Source organism: Hyla sarda, unplaced genomic scaffold (assembly GCF_029499605.1).
Source record: "Hyla sarda isolate aHylSar1 unplaced genomic scaffold, aHylSar1.hap1 scaffold_81, whole genome shotgun sequence".
NCBI classification, from domain to species: Eukaryota; Metazoa; Chordata; class Amphibia; order Anura; family Hylidae; genus Hyla; species Hyla sarda.
In genome coordinates this window covers 74,538-93,130 of record NW_026610836.1, presented here as the reverse complement: position 1 = coordinate 93,130, position 18,593 = coordinate 74,538, and the positions used below count along the sequence as shown (strand labels likewise).

Here is an 18,593-nt window from a genome sequence, read left to right as displayed (position 1 = left end):
TATAAGAAATCAGTGTGTGCAGTGTTATAGGTCCCTATGGGATAACAATGATCAGTATAAGAGATCAGTGTGTGCAGTGTTATAGTCTCCTATGGGATAACAATGATCAGTATAAGAAATCAGTGTGTGCAGTGTTATAGGTCCCTATGGGATAACAATGATCAGTATAAGAGATCAGTGTGTGCAGTGTTATAGTCTCCTATGGGATAACAATGATCAGTATAAGAGATCAGTGTGTGCAGTGTTATAGGTCCCTATGGGATAACAATGATCAGTATAAGAGATCAGTGTGTGCAGTGTTATAGTCTCCTATGGGATAATAATGATCAGTATAAGAGATCAGTGTGTGCAGTGTTATAGTCTCCTATGGGATAATAATGATCAGTATAAGAGATCAGTGTGTGCAGTGTTATAGGTCCCTATGGGATAACAATGATCAGTATAAGAGATCAGTGTGTACAGTGTTATAGTCTCCTATGGGATAATAATGATCAGTATAAGAGATCAGTGTGTGCAGTGTTATAGTCTCCTATGGGATAATAATGATCAGTATAAGAGATCAGTGTGTGCAGTGTTATAGGTCCCTATGGGATAACAATGATCAGTGTAAGAGATCAGTGTGTGCAGTGTTATAGGTCCCTATGGGATAATAATGATCAGTATAAGAGATCAGTGTGTGCAGTGTTATAGTCTCCTATGGGATAATAATGATCAGTATAAGAGATCAGTGTGTGCAGTGTTATAGGTCCCTATGGGATAATAATGATCAGTATAAGAGATCAGTGTGTGCAGTGTTATAGGTCCCTATGGGATAACAATGATCAGTGTAAGAGATCAGTGTGTGCAGTGTTATAGGTCCCTATGGGATAATAATGATCAGTATAAGAGATCAGTGTGTGCAGTGTTATAGTCTCCTATGGGATAATAATGATCAGTATAAGAGATCAGTGTGTGCAGTGTTATATAGTCTCCTATGGGATAACAATGATCAGTATAAGAGATCAGTGTGTGCAGTGTTATAGTCTCCTATGGGATAATAATGATCAGTATAAGAGATCAGTGTGTGCAGTGTTATAGGTCCCTATGGGATAACAATGATCAGTATAAGAGATCAGTGTGTGCAGTGTTATAGTCTCCTATGGGATAACAATGATCAGTATAAGAGATCAGTGTGTGCAGTGTTATAGTCTCCTATGGGATAACAATGATCAGTATAAGAGATCAGTGTGTGCAGTGTTATAGTCTCCTATGTGATAACAATGATCAGTATAAGAGATCAGTGTGTGCAGTGTTATAGGTCCCTATGGGATAATAATGATCAGTATAAGAGATCAGTGTGTGCAGTGTTATAGGTCCCTATGGGATAACAATGATCAGTATAAGAGATCAGTGTGTGCAGTGTTATAGTCTCCTATGGGATAACAATGATCAGTATAAGAGATCAGTGTGTGCAGTGTTATAGTCTCCTATGGGATAACAATGATCAGTATAAGAGATCAGTGTGTGCAGTGTTATAGGTCCCTATGGGATAACAATGATCAGTATAAGAGATCAGTGTGTGCAGTGTTATAGTCTCCTATGGGATAACAATGATCAGTATAAGAGATCAGTGTGTGCAGTTTTATAGGTCCCTATGGGATAATAATGATCAGTATAAGAGATCAGTGTGTGCAGTGTTATAGTCTCCTATGGGATAATAATGATCAGTATAAGAGATCAGTGTGTGCAGTGTTATAGGTCCCTATGGGATAACAATGATCAGTATAAGAGATCAGTGTGTGCAGTGTTATAGGTCCCTATGGGAGCTATAACTGCAATAAAAAAGTTGAATAAAGATCATTTAACCTCTTCCATATTAAAAGTTTGAATCACCCCCCTTTTCCCATAAAAAAAAAACCAGTGTAAATAAAAATAAACATATGTGGTATCGTCGCGTGCGGAAATGTCCGAATTATAAAAATATATTATTAATTAAACCGCAACCGCTCAGTCAATGGCGTACGCGCAAAAAAATTCCAAAGTCCAAAATTGTGCATTTTTGGTCACTTTTTATATCATGAAAAAATGAATAAAAAGTGATCAATAAGTCCTATCAATGTAAAAATGGTACCACTAAAAACTTCAGATCACGGCGCAAAAAATGAGCCATCATACCGCCCCATACACGTAAAAATAAAAAAGTTATAGGGGTCAGAAGATGAGAATTTTAAACGTATTAATTTTCCTGCATGTAGTTATGATTTTTTCCAGAAGACAAAATCACCTATATAATTCGGGGATCATTATAATCGTATGGACCTACAGAATAAAGAGAAGGTGTCATTTTTACCGAAATATGCACTGCGTAGAAACGGAAGCCCCCAAAAGTTACAAAACACGTTTTTTTTTTTTTCAATTTTGTCTCACAATGATTTTTTTTTTTCCGTTTCACCGTAGATTTTTGGGCAAAATGACTGACGTCATTATAAAGTAGAATTGGTGGCGCAAAAAATAAGCATCATATGGATTTTTAGGTGCAAAATTGAAAGAGTTATGATTTTTTAAAGGCAAGGAGCAAAAAACGAAAGTGCAAAAACGGAAAACCCCCCCGGTCCTTAAGGGGTTAAGGACTCTGCCATATTTTGCAATTCTGACCACTGTCACTTTAAACATTAATAACTCTGATGCTTTTACTTATTATTCTGATTCCGTGAGTTTTTTTCGTGACATATTCTACTTTAACTTAGTGGTAACATTTTGTGGTAACTTGTATCCTTTCTTGGTGAAAAAATCCCAAAATTTGATGGAAAAAAATGAAAATTTAGCATTTTTTGAACTTTGAAGCTCTCTGCTTGTAAGGAAAATGGATATTAATCTTTTTTTTGGGGGGGATCACATATACAATATGTCTACTTTATGTTTGCATCATAAAATTTATGAGTTTTTACTTTTGGAGACACCAGAGGCTTCAAAGTTCAGCAGCAATTTTCTAATTTTTCACAAAATTTTCAAACTCACTATTTTTCATGGACCAGTTCAGGTTTGAAGTGGATTTGAAGGGTCTTCATATTAGAAATACCCCATAAATGACCCCATTATAAAAACTACACCCCCAAAGTATTCAAAATGACATTCAGTCAGTGTTTTAACCCTTTAGGTGTTTCACACGAATAGCAGCAAAGTGAAGGAAAAAATTCAAAATCTTCATTTTTTACACTCGCATGTTCTTGTAAACCCAATTTTTGAATTTTTGCAAGGGGTAAAAAGAAGAAAATTTTTACTCACATTTGTAGCCCAATTTCTCTCGAGTAAGCACATACCTCATATGTCTATGTAAAGTGTTCGGCGGGCGCAGTAGAGGGCTCAGAAGGGAAGGAGCGACAAATGGTTTTTGGGGGACATGTCACCTTTAGGGTGTCAAAACAGCAAAAAAAAAAAAAAACACATGGCATACCATTTTGGAAACTAGACCCCTCGGGGAATGTAACATGGGATAAAGTGAGCCTTAATACCCCACAGATGTTTCATGACTTTTGCAAATGTAAAAAAAAATTTTTACCTAAAATGCTTGTTTTCCCAAAAATTTTACATTTTTAAAAAGGGTAATAGCAGAAAATACCCCCCAAAATTTGAAGCCCAATTTCTCCCGATTCAGAAGACACCCCATATGGGGGTGAAAAGTGCTCTGCTGGCGCACTACAGTTCTCAGAAGAGAAGGAGTCACATTTGGCTTTTTGGAAGCAAATTTTGCTCTGGGGGCATGCTGGTTAAGTGAACCTTTATACCCCACAGGTGTTTCACGACTTTTGCATATGTAAAAAAAAAATTTTTTTTTTTTTACCTAAAATGCTTGTTTTCCCAAAAATTTTACATTTTTAAAAAGGGTAAAAGCAGAAAATACCCCCCCAAAACTTGTAACACAATTTCTCCCGAGTACGGCGATACCCCATATGTGACCCTAAACTGTTGCCTTGAAATCCGACAGGGCTCCAAAGTGAGAGCGCCATGCGCATTTGAGGCCTGAATTAGGGATTTGCATAGGGGTGGACATAGGGGTATTCTACGCCAGTGATTCCCAAACAGGGTGCCTCCAGCTGTTGTAAAACTCCCAGCATGCTTGGACAGTCAGTGGCTATCTGGCAATACTGGGAGTAGTTGTTTTGCAACAGCTGGAGGCTCCGTTTTGGAAACAGTGGCATACCAGACGTTTTTCATTTTTATTGGGGAGGGGGGCTGTGTAGGGGTATGTGTATATGTAGTGTTTTTTAATTTTTATTTTATTTTGTGTTAGTGTAGTGTTTTTAAGGTACAGTCGCACGGGCGGGGGTTCACAGTAGTTACTCGCTGGCAGTTTGAGCTGCGGCACAAAATTTGCCGCAGCTCAAACTTGCGGCCGGATACTTACTGTAAACCTCCGCCCATGTGAGTGTACCCTGTACATTCACATTGGGGGGAGAGAAACATCCAGCTGTTGCAAAACTACAACTCCCAGCATGCGCTGACAGACTGTACATGCTGAGAGTTTTAGTTTTGCAACAGCTGAGGCACACTGGTTATGTATCACTGAGTTTGTGACCTTACTCAGTGTTTCACAACCAGTGTGCCTCCAGTTGTTGCAAAACTTCAACTCCCAGCATGTACGGTGCATGGTGTGCGGTGACTGCTGGGAGTTGTAGTTTGCAACAGCTGGAGGCACACCGGTCGTGAAACACTGAGTTAGGTAAAAAAAACTCTTGAGTTTCACAACCAGTGTGCCTTCAGCTGTTGCAAAACTACAACTCTCAGCAGTCACCAACAGCCAATGGGCATGCTGGGAGTTGTAGTTATGCAACCAGCAGATGCACCACTACAACTCCCAGCATGCACTTTAGCTGATTGTGCAAGCTGGGAGTTGTAGTTACACAACAGCTGAAGGTAAACTTTTCCATAGAAAAAATGTGCCTCCAGCTGTTGCAAAACTATAAGTCCCAGCATGCCCATAAGGGAATGCTGGGAGTTGTGGTGGTCTGCCTCCTGCTGTTGCATAACTACAGCTCCCAGCATGCCCTTTTTGCATGCTGGGAGCTGTTGCTAAGCAACAGCAGGAGGCTGTCACTAACCTCCAACTGCTGCTTCGGCACACAGGTCAGTCCCTCGTCGCCGCTGCCGCCGCCGCCGCTCCTGGGGCCCCGATCCCAACAGGGAAGCCGGGGATCGGGGTCCCCAGCTGCCGAGGTCCACGTTTCGCACCCGATCACGTCCTCTGGAAGAGGGGCGGAGCGAGTTGCGGGAGTGACACCCGCAGCAGGTGCCCTGATTGGTCGGCCGGACGAATCAGAGCGATCGTGAGGTGGTAGCAGTGCAACCTCACCCCTGCTGGCTATGGCTGATCAGCCAGTAATTCCGGGTAACCGGGTCACTGGAGACCCGCTTGACCCGGAATTCCCACGGGCGTATGGATATGCCCTGCATCCTTAAGGACTCGGAATGCAGGGCGTATCCATACGCCCTGAAGAGGTTAAATGGCCCCCCCCAAACATCGCGAGACCTCTATTGGAACGGGACAAAAACTAAATCCGTTCAATCACATTCCTCCATCTAAAACCAGAAAAACCAAACCAGAGAAGAGTTACTGTATTTGTATCAAATGATAAATTCTTAGTGCAGCTTCTAGCAGATGCTCTCTCCCTGGCTGATATGATAAGTTCATCACCAACAATCCAAACTTTGATTAAAGAATCTGAAAAATAAAATCAAATAGACAAGGACGAATATATAAACGGAATCTGTTTGACGACCATCTACCTAAACGTTGAATAACAGAATCAGAAAAACCTAAATTAATTAAAGGTCTCAGTGGCCGCTCCAATCCTAAAAGAGTGGGATGTAATATGAAGATGGGATGAACCAAGAAAAGAAATAGTTTTCTTCAAAATAAAAGAAAATTGGAACCTGGTCAGTGCTGATGAATCTGCATGCATAAAAAATTAACCAGGAGAAGACTTACGGGAGAAAAGCCAAAGGCCGACATCCTTAACAGGACAGAAAGGAGAAGAAGGAAAATAATTAATTCTTAGCCAGTGACCAATACCAGATATATCAGTCTTTGATCGCCTAATAAAAATCAAAACAGCCATCAAAAACTGAAACATCTTGAAACAAAAATGGGGAAGCTGAAGAAGAATTAATAGAGGTAAACTCACCAATACGAAGAGCACCAAAAAATGCCAAAATAAAAGCACAATGAAATAAATGAACCTCATAAGAAGAAGAGCATACATTAACAAGAGCACTGACCAGCCTACCCAGCAATTGAAAGGACACAGGACGTCTAACGTCTGGGGAAGAATAACGCCTACTGTAACCCTTCAAAAGCTGTTTTACAAAAGAAGAAGAAAAAGAACTAACATCAGATAACCTAAAAAAGAAATTCATACCAGAAATGTATTTATTAATATATGACACAGAAAGGTTATTAGAAAAAAGGTTACATAAAAAAGAAAGAGCCAGATTCATATCGGTAGAAAAATGATCAGCGCTGGCACTACTACAAAAACCTTTCCAATGTTTCCATGCAGCTGCATAAGCAACCCAGGTAGCATGTGATAGAGAATCCTGAAGAAAATCAAAAATAAATAGATCACTGTCACGATCACACCCTATCGGTCCAGCTAAGACGCTAGAGAGAGTGTGATGGTGCAAGAGTTAAAGCCGCCAGACCTCTGGGTATCCACTACAAGTCCCAGCAAGTCACCAAATTAACCCTTAGATAAAAATGTTTTACCAGAGCTGCCTTCAGAAAGGTGAGCTCATATATTTAGAGATCAAAGACAAGAGCTGATTAATTAAACATTTAATCTGATAAAAGGTATCACAGTGCTGACTATATAAAAATATAGAAACAAATGACATACAGGTACAAAAATATATAAGAGTTTAGCAAGACAAGTTCAGAAAACAAAAGATGAAGTTCTTACAGCATGATGATATCAGTCCATGAGTGAGTTCCAGCTGTTCTTAGGATGGTCTTGTCAGATTGTTGCCCAGCATTGAACACCCAACTTTGAGTCTAGCATTGTTTTAAATATCATATCTGCTTTCTTGGGAGGGAGACTCCATTCCCTCCTCCCCTCTGGTCCCACCAGGTGGGGCATCTCTCTTCCTGGCCCCTTATCTGTTTGATTATATGATGGGACCAGAGTGCATGACTTCAAAAGAGCCTTTGACTTCAAAGGAGAAGTAAACAAGCAGCCAGACCCCCAATAAAATGCAATACACAAAACACAGTCTGAATGACCTCTCACCCCTGGCTTGGATAATACATCACACAGTTATAATTATAATACACATATAGGATTTTAATAATCAGGCCTTGGGCCTGACAATGACGTTCCACAATTCCGGAGGACAAGGGACGCCCAATAGGTCTGCACTCTGGTTCAGCTTCCGAAACTGTGGAAAATCAAATCTAGATAAAGCATCAGCAGAGACATTTCGGCTACCTTCAATACAAGTGGCTTTTAACCAAATGTTATGATGAAGGCATAAAAGAACAATTCTACGAAGAACATTAATACAATAAACAGATTTTAGCAGATTGACAGTTGATACAGAAGACAACACCTTTGTTATCAGAGTGGAGAAGAATTCTACGATTAGAAAGAAGAGAACCTCATAAAGATAAGGCAACTAAAACAGGAAAGAGTTCAAGTAACATAATATTCCTGGTAGCTCCAGAAACATGTCAACATACAGGCCAGGATTCAGCTAACCAACTGTCATTAAAAAGAACACCATAACCAGCTGAACCGGCGGCATCAGAGAAAAGGTGAAGAGAATCAGAACTGGAAAATTCGGACTGCCATACACTGCGGCCATTAAAAGATGAAAGGAATTGAGACCAAATACGTAGATCAGCTTTAAGAGCTGAAGAAATTCTGATATGAGAAAAAGGAGATTTGAATCCCCTTGTAGCTGCATACATACGTTTAGAAAAGACTCTGGCCATAGGAATTATCCTAGAGGCAAAATTCAAAAGTCCAAGTAACGATTGGACTTCACGAAGGGTGGCTTTGTCTTTAGAAAGAATAGAATTAATCACATAGGACAAATGAGAAACTTTATCCTGAGGCAAACTGAACTGCATGACAACAGAATCTATACGAATGCCAAGGAACTCAATGCTTGTAGCAGGATAAACAGTCTTTTCAGTAGCAAGTGGAACGCCGAAATGTGAACAAAGCAGCTCAAAAGAGGAGAGCAAACTGGAACAAACTAAGTTATTAGCGGGACCAACAGAAAGGAAATCATCTAAATAATGCACAACTGAATGGCAGCCCGAAAAATAAGTTACAGACGAATGCAAAAAAGAGGAAAAAGATTCAAAGTAAGGGCAAGAGAGAGCAAAACCCATTGGAAGGCATTTATCAAAACAAAAAGAGTCATTAAAGAAAAAACCAGCACCCTTTCCAGCAGAACGCAAGACCGACAGGGCGTCATCAAAAGACGTATAATTAACCAAAGCCATAGACCTGTCAATCTCATCATTCAAAGAAAGGTGTTCAGGAAAAGACAAGTGATGAATAATATGAAAAGAATTAGAAGACTTTTTTGGTACTACACCCAAAGGAGAAACACGAAAAGGAAAAAATGGAGAAGATAAAGGTCCCGCAATTCGACCAAGAGACAACTCAGAATTAATTTTCTCCTGGACGATTTGAGGATACAAAGAAACAGAAGACAGATTTTTTAGGACCATTGGAGAATCAGAAACAAAAGAAGGAATGAAAAAAACCAACAATGAAACCAGAGAAAATAAATCTAGCCATCTCCTTGTTTGGAAAACACTTTAGAAACGGAACTAGGTTTTCCAGAATCACTGGTGTCGGTGCTTTTTGAAGCAGAGTCCTTAAAAGTAAGTGACTGGAGCTTTTTAAAGCACCGAGACAAGGAATGGGAACCACCTCAGAATGCGCATTCGTGTTTGGATTTGCAATTATTGGGCCATATGCAGGAACCTTCATTAAAAGGCAAAGCACAATCCTTTACGGATTGATGGTTGAGTAACGGATAGGGGACGAAAGGAAGGAGGCCCATGAGGGGTAATAAGACTAAGCTAAAGGCCAACATCTTTTTGACTGAATTTTTAATTAGGGTAAATAGCAAGCTTTTGGCGAAAATGAATATCATAGTGAAACCAAGATAAACCACCAAAGGTTCTAAAAGCCTCCAAAACCGTTTCAACATGTCTGAATAAGCCGGAGCAAAGGTGAGGCTTTTTCTCACCCAGGACCGAAGCATAAATGCAAAAAGCATTTAACCAAACCTTGAAACGGGGAGGGGACCTCTTATCATCATCCTTCAAATCTTTATCTTTATCCAAAACAAGATCTTTAATGGTACAAGACTCATGATATCAACATATTCAAGGTTCCAGATTTTCTCTTTGATCAGACTGTTAACCCCTTAAGGACGCAGGACGTAAATGTACGTCCTGGTGAGGTGGTACTTAACGCACCAGGATGTACATTTACGTCCTAAGCATAACCGCGGGCATCGGAGCGATGCCCGTGTCATGCGCGGCTGATCCCGGCTGCTAATCGCTGGGCGTCCGCCATTAACCCCTCAGGTGCCGGGATCAATACAGATCCCGGCATCTGCGGCAGTTTGCGATTAAAATGAACGATCGGATCGCCCGCAGCGCTGCTGCGGGGATCCGATCATTCATAACGCCGCACGGAGGTCCCCTCTCCTTCCTCCGTGCGGCTCCCGGCGTCTCCTGCTCTGGTCTGTGATCGAGCAGACAATACTAGAAGATGGCCGATAACACTGATCTGTTCTATGTCCTATACATAGAACAGATCAGTATTAGCAATCATGGTATTGCTATGAATAGTCCCCTATGGGGACTATTCAAGTGTAAAAAAAAATGTAAAAAAATGTAAAAGTAAAAGTAAAAAAAAAGTGAAAAATCCCCTCCCCCAATAAAAAAGTAAAACGTCCGTTTTTTCCTATTTTACCCCCAAAAAGCGTAAAAAACATTTTTATAGACATATTTGGTATCGCCGCATGCGTAAATGTCCGAACTATTAAAATAAAATGTTAATGATCCCGTACGGTGAACGGCGTGAATGAAAAAAAATTAAAAAAGTCCAAAATTCCTACTTTTTTAATACATTTTATTAAAAAAAAAATTATAAAAAATGTATTAAGTTTTTTTTATGCAAATGTGGTATCAAAAAAAAGTACAGATCATGGCGCAAAAAATGAGCCCCCATACCGCCGCTTATACGGAAAAATAAAAAAGTTATAGGTCATCAAAATAAAGGGATTATAAACGTACTAATTTGGTTAAAAAGTTTGTGATTTTTTTTAAGCGCAACAATAATATAAAAGTATATAATAATGGGTATCATTTTAATCGTATTGACCCTCAGAATAAAGAACACACGTCATTTTTACCAGAAATTGTACGGCGTGAAAACAAAACCTTCCAAAATTAGCAAAATTGCGTTTTTCGTTTTAATTTCCCCACAAAAATAGTGTTTTTTGGTTGCGCCATACATTTTATGATATAATGAGTGATGTCATTACAAAGGACAACTGGTCGCGCAAAAAACAAGCCTCATACTAGTCTGTGGATGAAAATATAAAAGAGTTATGATTTTTAGAAGGCGAGGAGGAAAAAATGAAAACGTAAAAATTAAATTGTCTGAGTCCTTAAGGCCAAAATGGGCTGAGTCCTTAAGGGGTTAAAGGGGTACTCCGGTGAAAAACTTTTTTTTTTTTTTTTTTTTTTTAAATCAACTGGTGCCAGAAAGTTAAACAGATTAGTAAATTACTTCTATTAAAAAATCTTAATCCTTCCTGTACTTACTAGCTGCTGAATACTACAGTGGAAATTCTTTTCCGTTTGAAACACAGACCTGTCTGCTGACATCATGAGCGCAGTGCTCTCTGCTGACATCTCTGTCCATTTTAGGAACTGTAGGAGTAAGCAGCTTCGAAGGAGACGCCGGCTCAATGTGGCGCTGGACACAGACCAAACAGGTAAGTGATAGACGAGGTGTTTATTTACCCAGAATGCAACGCGTTTCACTGCCTAAGCTGCTTCATTAGGTATGGGTGAGAACAACAAAGCAGTGCATTTTATCACAGCAGGGACCAATGATCGCTGCGGACCAATAGGTGCCGGAGAAAATACATGGTATATAGACTAGACATAAAAGTTACAAACAAATGTATATCGAATGCATTCGAACCACGATTAATCATACAAAGTTAAATAATACTAGTAGACGAATATATATACTACAATATACATATATAAAATATATATTAAAAAATCTATATAAAATAAAAATGGTATGAAAAAATATGAACGTTAATGCAAGAAATAATAACGGGCCATACGATATCAGGGGGATACCAGGAGACAAAACTATAAACAGAGAACGGATCAACGTATCAACGAGCGTTCTCTATGGTCTCATTCAGACCATGCGGTGTCAAAGTTGAGTGTATATCCAATATGATTCTCTATTAATTAAGTATTGAAATCGATTGTGTTTCTCCACTGGAATGGATTTGAGAATTATTAAACGTAATGAGGAGATATCGCCACTGTGAACCCTAGTGAAATGCCTTGATAAACTGTGTAACGTGAATTGGTTCTTAATATTAGAACGATGTTTAGACATTCGACACCGCATGGTCTGAACAGTGCGTCCAACATATTGGAACTTACAACTGCAAGAAAGGAGATAAATTGCATACTGAGTGTTGCAGTTTAGAATTTGACTGATATTAAATGATTTTTTAGTATACGTAGACCAAAACTTGTTTGTGAAAGGTTCCATCATATCACAGCATAAGCACCTGTTTTTGCCACAAGGTGTGCATCCAGGATTTAGGACGATTGGGGAGGAGTTGCCAGGTGATGTATTTTTTAGTCTGTTAGGTGCCACCATATTTTGTACATTTTTTGATCTTCTATAGGTAATACCTGGTTTTGTGGGGACAACACAAGGATGTAGATCTCAAGGATGTTGTCCCCACAAAACCAGGTATTACCTATAGAAGATCAAAAAATGTACAAAATATGGTGGCACCTAACAGACTAAAAAATACATCACCTGGCAACTCCTCCCCAATCGTCCTAAATCCTGGATGCACACCTTGTGGCAAAAACAGGTGCTTATGCTGTGATATGATGGAACCTTTCACAAACAAGTTTTGGTCTACGTATACTAAAAAATCATTTAATATCAGTCAAATTCTAAACTGCAACACTCAGTATGCAATTTATCTCCTTTCTTGCAGTTGTAAGTTCCAATATGTTGGACGCACTATTCAGACCATGCGGTGTCGAATGTCTAAACATCGTTCTAATATTAAGAACCAATTCACGTTACACAGTTTATCAAGGCATTTCACTAGGGTTCACAGTGGCGATATCTCCTCATTACGTTTAATAATTCTCAAATCCATTCCAGTGGAGAAACACAATCGATTTCAATACTTAATTAATAGAGAATCATATTGGATATACACTCAACTTTGACACCGCATGGTCTGAATGAGACCATAGAGAACGCTCGTTGATACGTTGATCCGTTCTCTGTTTATAGTTTTGTCTCCTGGTATCCCCCTGATATCGTATGGCCCGTTATTATTTCTTGCATTAACGTTCATATTTTTTCATTCCATTTTTATTTTATATAGATTTTTTTTATATATATTTTATATATGTATATTGTAGTATATATATTCGTCTACTAGTATTATTTAACTTTGTATGATTATTCGTGGTTCGAATGCATTCGATACACATTTGTTTGTAACTTTTGTCTAGTCTCTGTATCATGTATTTTCTCCGGCACTTATTGGTCCGCAGCGATCATTGGTCCCTGCTGTGACTAATTAGTGCTGTGATAAAATGCACTGCTTTGTTGTTCTCACCCATGCCTGATGAAGCAGCTTAGGCAGAGAAACGCGTTGCATTCTGGGTAAATAAACACCTTGTCTATCACTTACCTGTTTGGTCTGTGTCCAGCGCCATGTTGAGCCGGCGTCTCCTTCGAAGCTGCTTACTCCTACACTTATCCTTGGGCCGGAGGGCTGCGGACACCTTATACTAGGTGCTCACCATTGTTGTGTATGTGCTTACACAACCTTACCAGGTGAGCAGCTTACATGCCTTTTTAAACATTTGATTATCCTCTTTTATTACACCACGGAGCGCTGTTTCCTGTTCTTTTCAGACATTTTAGGAACTGTCCAGGGTAAAAAGAAATCCCCATAGCAAACATATGCTATGGGGACGGCAGCAGGAGGTCTGGTAACTGTTGAAGAGGGGCCCATATTCACATGTTGTGACGCAGAATCTAATCCAGGATTTGGCACCCCTGAAGATGAAGAAAAACAGCCTAAGAGGAAGGAGGATCATGGCACTGACCTCTTGAAGACACTCTACGCCTGCTACCAGCCACAGGGGTGGGAGGCGGAGTGTATCCTCTGTTACGGCGGGTCCTGGTTCTTGTCGTCCGAACTGGAGATCTTCGGGTTGCAGGACAGCCGAGGGACCTGCGGGGGCTTCCTGAAGAGCAGCAGACTGACAGGCAGTGTAGAGGACAGCCGTGGGACCTGAAGGGTCCTCCTGAAGGACAGGAAGCCAAGCCAATGATAGGGGACCCGGCTGTTGAAGCTCACCGATGATGTCAGCCAGGATACTCCTCGAGATTTGGCCCGACGAAGGATCTCGGAGAAGACGTCCTCCATGATGAAAAGTGATGCGGCGCAGGAAAAAAGAAAAGAAGAAGAATGGAGGTCCTCTCTGCAGCTTGAAAACCGCGGTGATGAAATAAATAAACTCCACAAGGTACCTCGAGAGGCGGCTAGCCAATCAGGTAAGAGATAATAACTGTCAATGCACATGCATAAACAGTTATTTTTTTTTCAATACTTTATTTAAATAAATATATATATATATATATATATATATATATATATATATATATATAATAACAATAGACCAATGAATAAAAATTGTGGTTTACCCAAACACTGAACCCAACATGGGTTCATGTTTCCATGGTCCCCCAATCTTTATTCATTGGGGTCCTTACAGGAAACTGTTCATCTAGGAATGCTCGGACCTGACACATCATAATGTGGTGGTCACCATCTTGCTGGAAAAACTCAGGGAACGTGCAGCTTCAGTGCATAAAGAGGGAAACACATCATCATGTAGCAATTTCACATATCCAGTGGCCTTGAGGTTTCCATTGATGAAGAATGGCCCCGCTATCTTTGTACCCCATATACCACACCAGACCATCAATTTTTGTGTTCCAACAGTCTTGGAGGGATCTATCCAATGTGGGTTAGCGTCAGACCAATAGCGCTGGTTTTGTTTGCTAACTTGCCCATTCACATAAAAGTTTCCTCATCACTGAACAAAATCTTCTGCGTAAACTGAGGGTCCTGTTCCAATTTTTGTGGCCACCATGGTCACCACCCCTCTTGAAAAGTTTCTCCCCTCACATATACTAATGTGCCACAAACAGGAAGTTAATATCACCAACCATTCCCATTTTATTAAGATGTATCCATATAAATGGCCCACCCTGTACGGTACAGGGTAGGACAGGTGGGGAATGTATGGTACAGGGTAGGACAGGTGGGGAATGTACAGTACAGGGTAGGACAGGTGGAGTAATGTAAAGTATAGGGTAGGACAGGTTGAGGGATGTACGGTACAGGGTAGAACAAGCGGAGTGATGTAAGGTACAGGGTAGTACAGGTGGAGCAATGTAAGGTACAGGTAGTAAAGATGGGGGATGTACGGTACAGGGTAGTACAGGTGGATGGATGTACGGTACAGGTGGGGGATGTACGGTACAGGTGGGGGATGTATGGTACAGGGTAGGAGAGGTGGAGGAATGTACGGTACAGGGTAGTACAGGTGGAGGAATGTAAGGTACAGGGTAGAACAGGTGGAGTGATGTACCGTACAAGGTAGTACAGGTGGAGGGATGTACGGTACAGGGTAGTACAGGTGGAGGAATGTAAGGTACAGGAGGAGGGATGTACGGTACAGGGTAGTGCAGGTGGAGGGATTTATGGTAAAGGGTAGGACAGGTGGAGGGATGTACGGTACAGGGTAGAACAGGCGGAGTGATGTACGGTACAGGGTAGTACAGGCGGAGGGATGTAAGGTACAGGTGGAGGGATGTACGGTACAGGGTAGTGCAGGTGGAGGGATGTACGGTACGGGGTAGTACAGGTGGAGGGATGTACGGTACGGGGTAGTACAGGTGGAGGGATGCACGGTACGGGGTAGTACAGGAGGAGGGATGCACGGTACAGGGCAGTACAGGTGGAGGGATGTACGGTACAGGGTAGGACAGGTGGAGGGATGTACGGTACAGGGTAGGACAGGTGGAGGGATGTACGGTACAGGGTAGGACAGGAGGAGGGATGTACGGTACAGGGTAGGACAGGTGCAGGGATGTACGGTACAGGGTAGGACAGGTGGAGGGATGTACAGTACAGGGTAGGACAGGTGGAGGGATGTACAGTACAGGGTAGTACAGGCAGAGGGATGTACAGTACAGGGTAGTACAGGCAGAGGGATGTACAGTACAGGGTAGTACAGGCAGAGGGATGTACAGTACAGGTTAGTACAGGTGAGGGATGTACGGTACAGGGTAGGACAGGCGGTGGGATGTACGATACAGGGTAGTACAGGTGGAGGGATGTACGGTACAGAGTAGGACAGGTTGGAAATGTACGGTACAGGGTAGTACAGGAGGAGGGATGTACGGTACAGGGTAGTACGGTACAGGGTCGGACAGATGGAGGGATGTTACGGTACAGGGTAGTACAGGAGGAGGGATGTACGGTACAGGGTAGTACAGGAGGAGGGATGGGGCAGGAGGGATATCTAGTACAGGGGATATGCTGGATCAGTTTATATGTTTGTCAGGTGCTTTTCACAGTTCAGTTGCAGGTTCATTGCTCTCTGTTATCACCCATTTCTCAGGCCCCGGACCTCATAGGGTTCTCCTGACCTCCGGCATTGGAGACAGCCTCCTCGCTGAGACAGAGATGTGAGGATCGGTTGCTGTCACACAACAGGGCGTCTGCTCGAGGTAACCCAACTCCTGAAGCCTTGAGTAGTGAGTGCCGGCACATGCGCAGCCTCCACTGATGGAGAAGACAGTGTGTCCACGGGAGTTGACAGATGGACCAGTCCCAGTTTTGCACATTCAGGAGTTTTGTTGCACAGAGGGTGTACAGGGTGTTGGCTCTTCTATTATTTCTATAGATATATATATATATATATACACACACATACATATCACCAGGCACCTTATCACTGACAATAACCTTCATGCTTGAGCAGATTGTGCCCACCAGGGGGCAGTGACGTCCGGGAGGAAGGGGCGCTGCAGACCTGGTCATTCTATAAGCACAAGCTAATAAAGGTTCTTACATTCACGTGGCCTCAGTGTCTGTGGATTGGGGGGGGGGGGGGGTTAGCACATTCCTGAAATCCTCTGTGCTGCTGGGGAAATAACATTATACCAAGAAGGACAAGCCGTAAGGTTATGTGTCTGCAAGTGATAAAACATTCAAGCACCTGGTGCCAATCTGTGACATATGGGAGGGGCCAATCTGACACGTGGGGGGGGGGGCAATCTTTGACATGTGGGAGGGGCTTCTAGCGTATAAAAGCCAGATCCATCTACATGAGACTTCAGGATCAGGTCAGTGCGGTTGGATTGTGCAATGTCTCCTCTTCACCGATGTCCCGGTTCCCACCACCTGTCACACCGAGGGGACTACGTGCGGAGGCCGAGATGTCAGCACTGCTCAACCTAACCTGAACCATAATCACAGCACTAGGAGGACGGGCGGTCATCAGATTAGGAGACTGGTGATCTATTCTGTACTGCGAGGGACACTGGACATCACACACCAAGTCTAGGGTGTCAAACTTCGGCAACACAAACCATCAGAGGGCGCCAGCACAACAGTGGGCTATGAGGAAGACATCCAACTACAGGTGCCCACTGACCCCCACACCACTGCTCCCACAGTTTTATTCTCTTCACCTTCCCATTCAGTGACATCCCCCTACAAAGCCACACCCCTGCAGTGACATCACATGATTTAGAGCCACACCCCTGCAGTAACATCACATGATGTAGAGCCACACCCCTGCAGTGACATCACATGATATAGATCCACCCCTGCAGTGACATCACATGCTATAGAATCACACCCCTGCAGTGACATCACATATAGATCCACCCCTGCAGTGACATCACATATAGATCCACCCCTGCAGTGGCATCACATGATATAGAACCACACCCCTGCAGTGACATCACATGAGAGCCATACCCCTGCAGTGACATCACATGATATAGATCCACCCCTGCAGTGACATCACATGATATAGATCCACCCCTGCAGTGACATCACATGATATAGATCCACCCCTGCAGTGACATCACATGATATAGATCCACCCCTGCAGTGCTGTCAGTTACCATGAGCCACATTTTTCATTTAAAATAGTTTATTTCTCAATGAAAATAGAATCAGCTTTGAAAAAAATGTCAGAAAATAAAATCTACGCAGGTTTAACAGTCTGAGATCGGGAGGACGGGAGGCGCCAGACACGCAGGAACGGGTAAAACTGTGCCGCCAGATACAAAAATATATATATACGTGTGTGCGCGCATCTATATACAGTGATGGATGACGCGTCTGACATGAGCACAAAGAATAAGAGGCTGCAGATGGAACGTAAAGACAACGCTGCGCCCTGAGCCAAGGAGGAGGTCACCACCACACGAGAGAACACACAGAACACAGAGGAGTCCGCTCGCCGCCATCTCACAGAGGAGACCGCTCGTCCGCTCGCCGCCATCTCACAGAGGAGACCGCTCGCCGCCATCTCACAGAGGAGACCGCTCGCCGCCATCTCACAGAGGAGACCGCTCGCCGCCATCTCACAGAGGAGACCGCTCGCCGCCATCTCACAGAGGAGACCGCTCGCCGCCATCTCACAGAGGAGTCCCCTCGCCGCCATCTCACAGAGGAGTCCCCTCGCCGCCATCTCACATAGGAGTCCCCTCGCCGCCATCTCACAGAGGAGTCCCCTCGCCGCCATCTCACAGAGGAGTCCCCTCACCGCCATCTCACAGAGCAAAAAACTGCATCAATGTGTGATAAATACCAGAGGATAGGCAGAAGATTAAAGGGGTACTCCGGTGGAATTTTTTTTTAACAAATCAGCTGGTGCCAGAAAGTTAAACAGATCTCTAAATTACTTCTATTTAAAAATCTTAATCCTTCCAGTACTTATCAGCTGCTGTATACTACAGAGGAAGTTGTGTAGTTCTTTCCAGTCTTACCACAGTGCTCTCTGCTGATACCTCTGTCCGTGTCAGGAACTGTCCAGAGTAGGAGCAAATCCCCATTGCAAACCTGTCCTGCTCTGGACAGTTTCTGACATGGACAGAGGTGTCAGAGAGCAATGTGGTCAGTCTGGAAAGAACTACACAACTTCCTGAGGAGCATAAAGCAGCTGACAAGTACTGGAAGGATTAAGATTTTTA

General features: G+C 42.4%; 1 protein-coding gene across 1 annotated transcript in view; it reads left to right on the top strand.

Annotated features, from left to right (window-relative positions):
- LRRC73 (leucine rich repeat containing 73) overlaps nt 1-16,480 on the top strand; it is a 42,422-nt gene extending 25,942 nt beyond the window's left edge. The window contains 1 exon segment of the mRNA XM_056554623.1: nt 16,004-16,480. Within this exon segment, the coding sequence (XP_056410598.1) occupies nt 16,004-16,074 (71 nt within the window). The 3' untranslated portion in view covers nt 16,075-16,480.
- The last annotated feature ends 2,113 nt before the right edge of the window (nt 16,481-18,593 follow it).